At 34.7% G+C, this 12500-nt stretch overlaps 1 protein-coding gene across 1 annotated transcript; it reads left to right on the top strand.

Moving 5' to 3' along the window:
• The first annotated feature begins 8607 nt into the window (after positions 1-8607).
• On the top strand, positions 8608-9213 carry LOC137643314 (uncharacterized). The gene has a single exon (XM_068376151.1). The coding sequence runs from the start codon at positions 8608-8610 to the stop codon at positions 9211-9213; it is 606 nt and encodes a 201-aa protein (XP_068232252.1).
• The last annotated feature ends 3287 nt before the right edge of the window (positions 9214-12500 follow it).

Here is a 12500-nt window from a genome sequence, read left to right as displayed (position 1 = left end):
GAACTAAAATGGTGACTCAAATAAAAATAAAAGAAAAAATAGAAGAAAAGAAAGCAGAATTGAACAAACTAAGTTTTGTAAATAGTAATGGCAGATGAGATTAGGCCTACATAGGTGGACGTAACACTAAGGAAGCAGCAATGGTAATGAAGAAAAAGTTGAATATGCTAGACTTGAAAGAAACTTATATTAACAGGAATTTGTAAATAGTAATGGCAGAAGAGATAACATAGGCGAACTTAACGCTAAGGAAGCAATGATAGTAATGAAGAAAAAGTTAAATATGCTAAATTTAGAAGAAATTTATATAAACAGTAATGAAGAGGATAGCCTTTGTGTTGTGTAAGGAGGTAGATGATACAACACAGCATATGTTTAGCTATAAAGGTTTAAAGGTCACTCATGAATGGTAGAGACAAGGGACAGTGACATTGCCCTAGAGACTGACCATATATTATATGATCAGCACCCAAGTCCCCTCTCCACTCAAGCTAGGACCAGGGAGGGCCAGGCAATGGCTGCTGATGACTCAACAGATAGACCTATAGGCTCCCCCAAATCCCCAACCTTAGCTCACAAGGATGGTAAGGTTACAGCAACTAAAGGCACTAACGAGTCTGAGCGGGACTCGAACCCCTGTCTGGCACACACCAGGCAGAGACGTTACCAATCAGGCCACAACAACCCAAATTAAGAAAATTTAGAAGCAGTGGTATAGAATTAAGTTAGAATCACCACCCAAAGAAGTTTTGTTAAAGGTCCCTCATCAATGGCAGAGGCAAGGAACAGTGACATTGCCCTAGCAAGCAGGACAATGACCTAAAGACTGACCATATATCCATATAAGCGCCCAAGCTAGGACCAGGGAGGGCCAGGTAATGGCTGCCGATGACTCGACAGGTAGATATATAGGCTCCCCAAATACCCCCCTCCTTAGCTCACAAGAATGGTGAGGTTGTAGACACTAAAGAAACTAGCGAGTTTGAGCGGGACTCGAACCGCAGTCTGGCGATCACCAGGCAGAGACATTACCAATAGGCCACAATAACGCTTGCCCGGTATATTAGACAGTCTATGCAAGTTAGAAATTAATGTATGCAAGTTGTGCTGTCTGTGTAGAAGGTAACTAATGACAATGAACTTTCTGAAGATTGCAGTGGGTTGTGGTGGCTGATGTGGTAACATCCCTGGCTGGTAAACGCCAGACTGGGGTTCGAGTCCCACTCAAACTCGTTAATTCCTTTGGTCACTGCAACCTCAACATCCTTGTGAGCTAAGGATGGGGGGTTTGGGGGAGCCTACAGGTCTATCTGCTGAGTCATCAGCAGCCACTGCCTGGCCCTCCTTGGTCCTAGCTTGGATGGAAAGGGGGCTTGGCCGCTGATCATATGTATATATGGTTAGTCTCTAGGGCAATGTCCTGCTTGAATGGGCAATGTCACTGTCCCTTGCCTCTGCCATTCATGAGAGGCCTTTAAACCTTTAAATATCTATTATTGTGCCCACAAGAAAAGTGTTGTGGAGTGAGCAACGAGGAACCTGGCATCTGCGTACTACATCTTGCTCACGTGACAAATACCAAAATACCAAACACTCAATTATTCAATGCAAATGAAGTTTCCTGGAAATCAATTGATGCAAGAAAAAATTCAAAAATAGAAACAAGGTATGAGATGTGAGTCATTTGGTAGTGACGATTTAACAGTAAATGAGCAATACGTGATATGAAATGTTGAATATTCTGAACGAACAAGATAAAACGACAGTGGAGGTCCTGTAGAGAGTGGGGTTCCCCTGCTGTATGGGACCGGAAAAGTAGCCGTCAAAAGAAAGAAAGAAAGAAAGAAAGAAAGGGACTATCAAGCCAATCAACGAAGAGATTATAATTTTTAAGGAGAAGGCCCAAGAAAACTATTTTCCTTTACGCCTATTAAGATTAACTTATTGAATGATATTAATGTTTTTTTTTTTTTGGCATTTTGACATCGGTCATTTTATTCTTCATTAATAAAGAATGAAAGGAAATTCAATTTAAAATCATAAAAGCGAAGATGCCTTTATGAAAGTTAAAATAGCTTTCAGAAGACCTGCTTCTGAAATGAATCTAAAAATACCGTTAGCATAGTACAACACATCCTGTCCAAGAATCTTGGCAAGGATGAACCTGCCATATCATTAAGAATTTGGACGCATAATTTAACTAGAGATAATAGAGGCGTTTATCCCTGCTGTAAATCAACATTACTATAAGATTCAAATTGTTGCCAGGAGGCTGTTCACAAACAAACATACAAATAAACACACAAAGAGGGGGTAAAACATAACCTCCTTCCAACTTCGTTAGCGGAGGTAAAAATGTATCTAAAGAAGTTCCTGATTTTTCTCATTTTAAGAACTGCGTTACCGACAACATTTTGTGGCCAATCACAATTCCCCTCGTGACCTCCTCCCCCCTAATGGTCCAACCACCCCCCCCCTCAACCACCATTGGTATTCAGGTGGGAAAAAGTTGACGGAGTCTTTTCCGAAGGGGGGGGGGGGGCGATTTCCCCCAATGTCAAAGAAGTTCTGAATGATGTCGATTTTCAGAATGAATCGTTTGCTCCTCTGTAAATATTTCTCTTTACATTCTTATGAAATACAAATCGCAATACACACACGCAACGCACACACGCGTGCGCGCACACACACACACACACATATATATATATATATAAATATATATATATATACATATATATATACATATATACATATATATCCCCTTTGATGGTCCAGCACTTTGCTGCAGTAGAGGGGCTTGAGTGTCTCAATGATGGGCTGGGCAATGGCGGTGGGGTAGTTTATCCACCCTGGCAGGCTCAACCATACTGCTGAGGCCAGTTCTGAGAGACCAGACCAAGACTGGACCCCCCTATAGGCCTTCTCCTTTATTTAAGATAGGCAAAGGCTAGGAGAAGGAAAACTCCAAAATCAAACCAAACAAGACCCCAACGGCGGAGCTTACCACCGCCGGCGGAAGAGGGCAATGCCTGTCGGGCAGGCAACAAGGCGGGCCTTGACATAACAAGAACCCGGCAGCCCGATGCAACCAACATCGTAGAAGCCGCCTGTCTCATATGTCTTGAGCCGCGGTGAAAACGGTGTGGGCCAAGTGTGTGCGCGTGACCGTTGCAAAGCCACGACCACCCAAAACAATATACCCAGCTACTGGCATTCTGTCGTTTCCTCCACCCCTCTTCATCTCTAGATAGGAGGCTGATGGCTAACGACAGAACCCAATACTCGGACACGAGTGGGCGCCGACGACGATATATATATATGCAGAAGAACCACAAAGAAAATGAAAATATGAACTATATATGTAATAGTTTCGTGATACTTCATCAGAGGACTGATCAGTCCTCTGAAGAAGTATCACGAAACTAGTCAGGACTTAATTTTATATTTCCTATTTTCATTTTCCCTGTAGTTCTTCTGCATCTGAGCATCACGTTTCCCTGTGATTTTATGCACACACACATATATATATAGATATATATATATGTATATGTATATCTATATATATAAATATATATGTATATATATGGATAAATATCAACACAAATAAATTTCTACCTCATACTTGGGATCGAACCCTAGACCCTTCTAATGAAAGGCCAGGTCGCTTCCAACCATGCGACCAGAAGCCATAAAAGAAGTCGGAACTTAACTGGTAATCTGCAGTTCAGGATTTACCTGGCGAGACATATATATATATATATATATATATATATATATATATATATATATATATATATATATATATATATGTATATATATATATATATATATATATATATATATATATATATATATATATATATACACGCACACACACACATACACACACACATACATATATATATATATATAATATATATATATATATATATATACTATATATATATACTCCAGAATGATAGGAAAGTCAAGATGAAACAAGCTATTAAAAACACTATCAGCATGACCTACATTAAATGATTTCCACACACCGTGGCAATGAAAACAGACAGGTCAGATAATTCAGGGAATGCTGGAAAATAGACGCAATTCAACACTAGAGAAGTGAATGGAATGAAAGGCAGGTCATGCAATTTAAACGTAGAAAGCAGGTTAGCTATTATACGGAAAGCCTTGAAGTCTATCCTACCTCGAATAATATTCAAAGGCTTGTGAAAATACATTGAACAATACTTCTTGCCGGAAGCCATAAGTAAAACAATATCAAAAGATGAAAACAGAGAACTTAAGCATTTTTATGTTATGCTGACATAAGTCTTTTTATAGTTTATATATTTCATTTTTCCTTAAGTTTCATTTCCTCACTGGGCTATTTTTCCTGTTGGAGCCCCTGGGATTATAGCATCCTGCTTTTCCAAATAGGGTTGTAGCCTAGCAAGTAATGATAATAATAATAATAAAAATAATAATAATAATAATAATAGTTGTCTGTTTTGACGTTGTTACCCTTTGTAGAATGATTTATTGTTAATTTGTTCTCATCACTTATTTCCTTATTTCCTTTCCTCACTGGGCTATTTTTCCCTGTTGGAGCCCTTGGGTTTATAGCATCTTGCTTTTCCAACTAGGGTTGTAGCTTGGCTAGTAACAACAGCAACAACAACAACAACAACAATACTACTACCACTACTACTACTACTACTACTACTACTACTACTACTACTAATAATAATAATAATACCCTATTTAGCACCTGACATTATTGTTATGTAGAACATTTGTTCTTCAGAAAGCACTAGATACGAACGAAGTTGAATTTGCTCAACCCAGAATCTACATTAATTTAACTCCATCACAAAAGATTAATTGAGATTGAACATCAATCACTGATCTTGGATTGAAAAAAGAACGATTTAAAAAGATTGGCATTAGAATATTGCTTACACCAGACACATAAAGTCTGTTGTATGTTTTAAGAAACTGATTTTCAGATCTGAGAACCGTGGAATCCCTCACAGCAGACAAGCAAGGTCTGAGGTCTGATGTAAGTTTTAAGAAACTGATTTTCAGATCTGAAGAGTGAAATTCCTTGCATACGGAGAAGGTTGCTCACACCAAACACGCAAGGTCTGTTGTAAGTTTATAGAAACGGGTTTTCAGATCTGAAAGTGGAATCCCTTGCATAAAGAGAACGCTGCTCATACCAGGCACATAAGGTCTGTTGTAAGTTTCCAGAAACGGATTTTTAGAGTAAGGTTGCATGTCTCATACCCATGTTTCAAAGAATAGTCACGGGAGCTTGTGTGACCGCTTTGACTAGCTTCCATTGATGGTTAACTATCAAAGTACCTACAAAAGATGTTAATCATTCTGGGATAAATGTTGAACATTTCAGAGGATGAACTGTTTTGTTTTTCTGTATGGTGTTACTTTAAAACTTTCTGTCTTATTAATACTTAAAAAATAATATGTCTTCATAGAAATGTCTGGAAGAGAATACGTTCTTATATTTAGTTCAAAAGATTTTTTTACTGAATAATAAACTATTCTTTGAAAATTTAACATTTACAGGATGATATATATATATATATATATATATATATATATATATATATATATATATATATATATATATATATATATATATTATATACATATATTTCCATATAAATATATATACATATATATATATATATATATATATTTATATATACAGAGAGAGAGAGAGAGAGAGAGAGAGAGAGAGAGAGAGAGAGAGAGAGAGAGAGAGAGAGAGAGAGAGAGAGAGAGAGAGTAAAAATTCTTTGACAAAAAGCAATTGGTTTTTATTTTCCAGTTTTCTTTCAAAAGTAATTCGTCTATTTCGGTTATTATTAAAGTTCTCATTCGTTTTTGTTTTTGTTAGTTTGTACGTTAGTATGTTGTCTGCATGTCTGCACACAAACAAGATTGTGGGAAAAATTATTCGTTGGTTTTTAAGGAAATTTGACCCAAGGAAATACGAAGGTTTGTGGTTTATGAAAGTTCTCGATAATAATAATTTTTAAAAGTATATTTACATAATTTTTGTGTCTGAATATTAAATTGTTTTCAAATTGCCATAATGCACAAAGACTTAATTAATATCATCTATTCTTCTCTCTTCTATTTGGTCTTCTCTCATATTTGTTCTTCTCCCATATTTATTCTTCTCTACATCTATTTATTCTTCTCTCATCGATTTATTCTTCTCTCCTGCTATTTGTTCATTTCTCCTTCCATTTGTTTTTTTCTCCTTCTATCTGTTCTTCTCTCCTTCTATTTATTCTTCTCCATCAATTTATTTTACTCTGATATTTATTCTTCTCTCCTTCTATTCATTCTTCTCTCCACGTATTTATTATCTCATTCTATGTCTTTTCTATGTGTTCTTCTCTCCTATTTGTTCTTATCTCCTTATATTTGTTCTTCTCTTCATCTATTTGTTCTTCTCTGATCGATTTATTCTTTTCTCCTGCTATTTGTTCTTTTCTCCATTTATTTGTTCTTCTCTTCTTCTATTTCTTCTTCTCTCCTTCTTACGTCCCATCAACTTGAATGCAACCAAATCATCTAGGAAAATAATCTCTCCATTTATATTCAACACATTATTTGTTTCATTCTCTCAGCATACTTTGAAACGCCCTGCCTTTATTTGCTTTCTTACTAAAACAAGCAGGGCTAGAATTCCTACTCAGCCCTCCCCCCACCCGACTCATTCAGGAAGTCTTTAGCCCTGGCTGCAATCGGCAACGTTCCCTACGGTTTCATGAAAGCCCGTGGTTTCATGTAACACCAAGCTTTTATGTTTCGTGTAATGTCACGCCTCCTGTGTTTGCACAAGCTAGATATATAAAGTGCATTTTTTGTGGGATTTTGAATACGCTTGTGTGTGAGAGTATGTGAGAGTGTGTGAGAGGGAGTGAGAATGCAGCTGTGTGTGAGAGTGTAAGAGTAAGTGTATGTGTGTGTGTATTATTTACACTTAGGAAATGCAAATATACACTCGTTTCTTTGCCGTGTTCACACATACTGGAAACTAGATACAGTTTACACATGTTTATCCTTGGCAAATGCCCCTAGCTTAGGTGAGTAATATTATCATTCTTTCGACATTCATTGTGATTATGCAAATGAATGATAAATAATAGAAATAATAATAAAAATGTTTCATTTTTTCAACATTCATTATGATTATATACATAAAGGATAAATAATAGATATAATAATAAAAATAATGGAAACTCTGTCATGAAACACAAGTCCTATACATACGTAATCTTCTCCCGAAGGAAAATATTATATATATATATATATATATATATATATATATATATATATATATATATATATATATATATATATATATATATATTATATATATATATATATATATATATATATATATATATATATATATATATATATGTATATATATTCCAAGAAACACATCTTACAATAAGGGAGACATACATAACATTCCTTTGCTCTCTCTCTCTCTCTCTCTCTCTCTCTCTCTCTCTCTCTCTCTCTCTCTCTCCCTTGTAGTTCGAGGAAATGATCTGTAATACAAATATATGTCTCTAAAGAGTTCTCAAGAAGATTAAATTGATTAATTTATGAAACGTCTCTTGCTTAAAGAGTTACTTAAATTAACTTAATTTAACAACGAGAATCAATACAACAACAACAACAACAACAACAACAACAACAACAAGTATCTTCCCTTCTAGGGGGGTAAGAGAGGGTCTTGGTAGGGGGGGGGGTTGTAATGCCCCCCGTCCCCCTCCCTTAACGGCTCACAAGGAGACCAGTTCTTTTTATTGTGGCGATAAAGGTGGCAAGAGGAGATTTGAATATTGAGAGAGAGAGAGAGAGAGAGAGAGAGAGAGAGAGAGAGAGAGAGAGAGAGAGAGAGAGAGAGAGAGAATAATAATCGTGATGGAAGCAATAATAATTGGGATATATATATATATATATATATATATATACTGTGTAAATATATATATATACATATATATACATACATATATATATACAGTATATATATTTATATATATATATATATTGTATATATATATATATATATATATATTGTATATATATACATGTATATATTTATATATATATCTATGCAAATATATACATATATATCCATATATATACAAATATATATAAATGTATATATATATATATATATATATATATATATATATATGTATATATATACACATATATATATATATATATATATATATATATATATATATATATATATATATATATAATATATATATATACACACACACACGAGGTGAAAAGGTTTGTGTATCGCCATGATCAGCAAAGCTGTACTAGTTAGGGCCACACATACTAAGATGGCTTGCTGTGAGATATCAGACGGAAATCTCCCACCATCACCAGTACGCAGTGGCCAGCGTGGTGGGTAAAACTGGTCAAACACAGGTATGAATAAGGACATGTCTGAGGCCTTTGTCCTGCAGTGGACTAGAAACGGCTGCATTTGTTGTCGTTGTATAACTATCTCATATGTTCAAATGATCTCTCATGTTCAAATTATCTCACATGTTCAAATTATCTCACATGATCAAAGTATCTCAGATGTTCAAATTATCTCTCATGATCAAAGTATCTCATATGTTCAAAACTATCTCACATGATACATTTATCTATCATGATCAAACTATCTCACATGTTCAAACTATCTCACAAGATCAGCTATCTCAAATGTCCAAATTATCTCCCATGATCAAACTATTTCACGTGATTAAACTATCTCACATGATCAAACTATCTCACATGTTCAAACTATATCACATGATCAAACTATCTCACATGTTCAAACTATCTCACATGATCAAACTATCTCACATGATCCATTTATCTCACATAATCAAACTATCTCACGAGAATAAAATATCTCACACGTTGAAATTATCACATATGTTCAAACTACCTTACATGATCAAAGTATCTCACGAGATCAAACTATCTCACATGTTCAAACTATCTCACGAGATCAAACTATCTCACATGATCAAAGTATCTCATGAGATCAAACTATCGCACATGTTCAAATTATCTCACGAGATCAAACTATCTCAAATGTTCAAATTATCTCACATATTCAAACTATCTCAAATGTTCAAATTATCTCACATGATCAAATAATCTCACATGATCATACTATCTAAAGTGATTAAACTATCTCATATGTTCAAACTATCTCACATGTTCAAATTATCTCAAAAGATCCAATCATCTCACATGTTCAAATTATCTCAAAAGATCCAATCATCTCACATGTTCAAATTATCTTACATGTTCAAACTACCTTACATGATCAAACTATCTCAAGTGATTATACTATTCCATATGTTCAAACTATCTCACATGTTCAAATAGTTTAACAATATTCATTTACCTCACATGTTCAAATGACCTCAAATGCTCAAACTATCTCATATGTTCAAATTATCTCACATAATCAAACTATCTCACAAGATTAAAATATCTCATATGTTCAAACTATTTCACACGTTCAAACTATCTTACACGTTCAAACTACCTCACATATTAAAACAACCTCAACATCATTTCAAACAATTTCGCTTAGAGGAGAAAGAAAGAAGCTTGCCAGGCCTTTCAGAATGCATACCACATTATCAACTCAATTTTTAATGGCATGGCTTATGAGCTGCCTTTTAATTACCTGGATGGTAACTGGGGCTAACAGACAAGTGTTTGAAATGACGTTCGAACGTGTGAATGGGGTATTTGGTTGTCGAACACGTTCGTCGAACGGTTCGAAGACAGTCTGTTCTCGCCTGACTTTTGTGGGAGGGGCTTCATGGTCCACAAACCTTATGTATTTGTGGCTGACTCCACCTCTTCGAATCGTTTGACAAGCAGGTTCGACAACCGGGTTCGACGAACTGTTCGATAGATAGTCGCTGTTTTGTATACGATGAGTTACCAGGCCTACATGGCTGAGGACTATGAAGCGATAAGTAGATCATGAATGGAGAAGTATTGAATTAAAATCTCAACATAGAGACGACTGGCGAAATCTAACCGAGGTCCTTCGCGTCAATAGGCGCAGGAGGAGATGATGATGATGAGGATGATTAAAATCATGGTTGATGTAAAATGCATTACCATTACTATTTACAGGATAATTTTTTTTTTCCTGAGACAAAATGTGCTTCCAGGTATTCCAGTATAATCTGGTATCAAAAATTCTTTAAAAGAGGTAAACTACATTACCATTACTACTGGATAATTTATTTTTTTTTCCTGAGGCTAAATGTGCCTCCAGGTATTCCAGTATAATCTGGTATAAAAAATTCTTTAATAGAATTTTTTTCCATTCATATTTATATCATGTACACACAAACAAACAAACACACACACACAAATGTACGACCGTACGTTTCTTTATGCAGTGCATTTGAACTTGCATGAATATCTCTTACAGTTAATAAAAAAAGAACATGTTGATAAAAGCTGTATTTTTTTTTCAATGCACACGATAGCAATAACTATTCTGCAGCATTTTATTCATCAACCTACTCTCTCTCTCTCTCTCTCTCTCTCTCTCTCTCTCTCTCTCCTCTCTCTCTCTCTCTCTCCAGAAAAAAACAAAAGAAGACGATGCTATAGAAGACTCCTAGAAAGGATACTACTGAACTCTCTCTCTCTCTCTCTCTCTCTCTCTCTCTCTCTCTCTCTCTCTCTCTCTCTCTCTCTCTCTCTCTCTACAGAAAAAAGAAAAGAACACGATGCCACAGAAGACTTCTAGAAAGGATACTACTGAACTCTCTCTCTCTCTCTCTCTCTCTCTCTCTCTCTCTCTCTACAGAAAAAAGAAAAGAACACGATGCCACAGAAGACTTCTAAATAGGATACTACTGAACTCTCTCTCTCTCTCTCTCTCTCTCCTCTCTCACTACGGAAAAAAGAGAAAAAAAAAACAAAATAAGACGATGCTACAGAAGACTTCTAGAAAGGAAGTTACTGAACTCTCTCTCTCTCTCTCTCTCTCTCTCTCTCTCTCACTACAGAACAAACAAAAGAAGACGATGCTACAGAAGACCCCTAGAAAGGATACTACTGAACTCTCTCTCTCTCTCTCTCTCTCTCTCTCTCTCTCTCTCTCTCTCTCTCAAACCTCAATGTGAGGAACATCTCTAATGCAAGAGGTAATGCAACCAACGAGTCTTGTGACCCGAATCGTACGAAATCAACTCTTTCTCAATTTCAGAATTAATTCCAGTCTTATATGTCAACAATTAATTCAATATTTACATTTATATTCATATTACATCATGTCAATCCTTTAGGTTTTATAATAATACTCTATTACAAAACAATCATAACAATAATGTCTTTCTTTCTATTATTACTAGTGTACGCGACCCGTCAAAAATGACGGATATATATTCATATAGATATGAACACACATACGCATAGATTCAGCCATTGTCACTCTCTTCCCAGAGGGACGGGGAGAGTGACCGCTGAGCGTGACCGGAAAGAAATAATCTGTTTAAAATGTTGTTACTATTCGTTAAATATTTTATTTTCATTGTTCATTATTCTCTTGTAGTTTATTTATTTCCTTATTTCCTATCCTCACAAGGCTGTTTTTTCCTGTTACAGCCCTTGGACTTATAGCATCCTGCTTTTCCTGGTAGGGTCGTAGCTTAGCTAATAATAATAATAATAATAATAATGATAATAATAATAATAATAAAAATAATAACAAATAATGATAATAATAAATATTAATAATATTAATGATAATAATAATAATAATAATAATAATAATAATGAAAATAATAAATAATAAACAAATAAATAATAACAATAACAGTAATAACAACAATAATAATTAATAATAATAATAATCATGATGATAATAATAACAATAGTAATAATAATAATAACAACGATAATAATGATAATAATAATAATAATAATAATAATAATGATAACAACATAGCTAGACACTTGCTATTTATCATATAATGGAGATGTTCGGTATAATTTTAAGCCAAATTTTCTGAAGGAAAAAAAGTAATGTTTCTAATAATAAAAATATTGAAATAAAAAAACCGTCATCGAAACCTGAAGCTAAAAAGCCTGGTTTTCGTAACTCAAAACTCCTTCCATTATGTTAAAAGCTCTCTTGGCATATACAGCGAGAAACCCTCAAAATACCAGCATTGTTTCTTTTGCCCTTTTTTTTTTTATTTTTCTTTTTTGTGATAGTTAACACTAGACTCCGGAGGTGGATAAGGTTTGAAGGAGAGATTCATTACTGAAAAGTAGCTTGCACTGGTGGTGTGGTTTAAGCCTAACGGGAGATATCCTTTTTTTTTTTTTTTTTTTTTTTTTTTTTTTTTTTTTTTATTCCACATACTATTGTTTCCCCATCAGTTTTTTTTTTATTGGAC

The sequence above is a fragment of the Palaemon carinicauda genome, chromosome 6 (assembly GCF_036898095.1).
Source record: "Palaemon carinicauda isolate YSFRI2023 chromosome 6, ASM3689809v2, whole genome shotgun sequence".
Lineage (NCBI taxonomy): Eukaryota > Metazoa > Arthropoda > Malacostraca > Decapoda > Palaemonidae > Palaemon > Palaemon carinicauda.
The sequence above is the reverse complement of the archived record's forward strand: the minus strand, read 5'-3'. Positions and strand labels throughout refer to the sequence as shown.

What these genes read in the sequence shown, in the direction of transcription:
- LOC137643314 (XM_068376151.1), top strand. Translation starts at nt 8,608, where the DNA reads ATGTTCAAATTATCTCACATGATCAAAGTATCTCAGATGTTCAAATTA.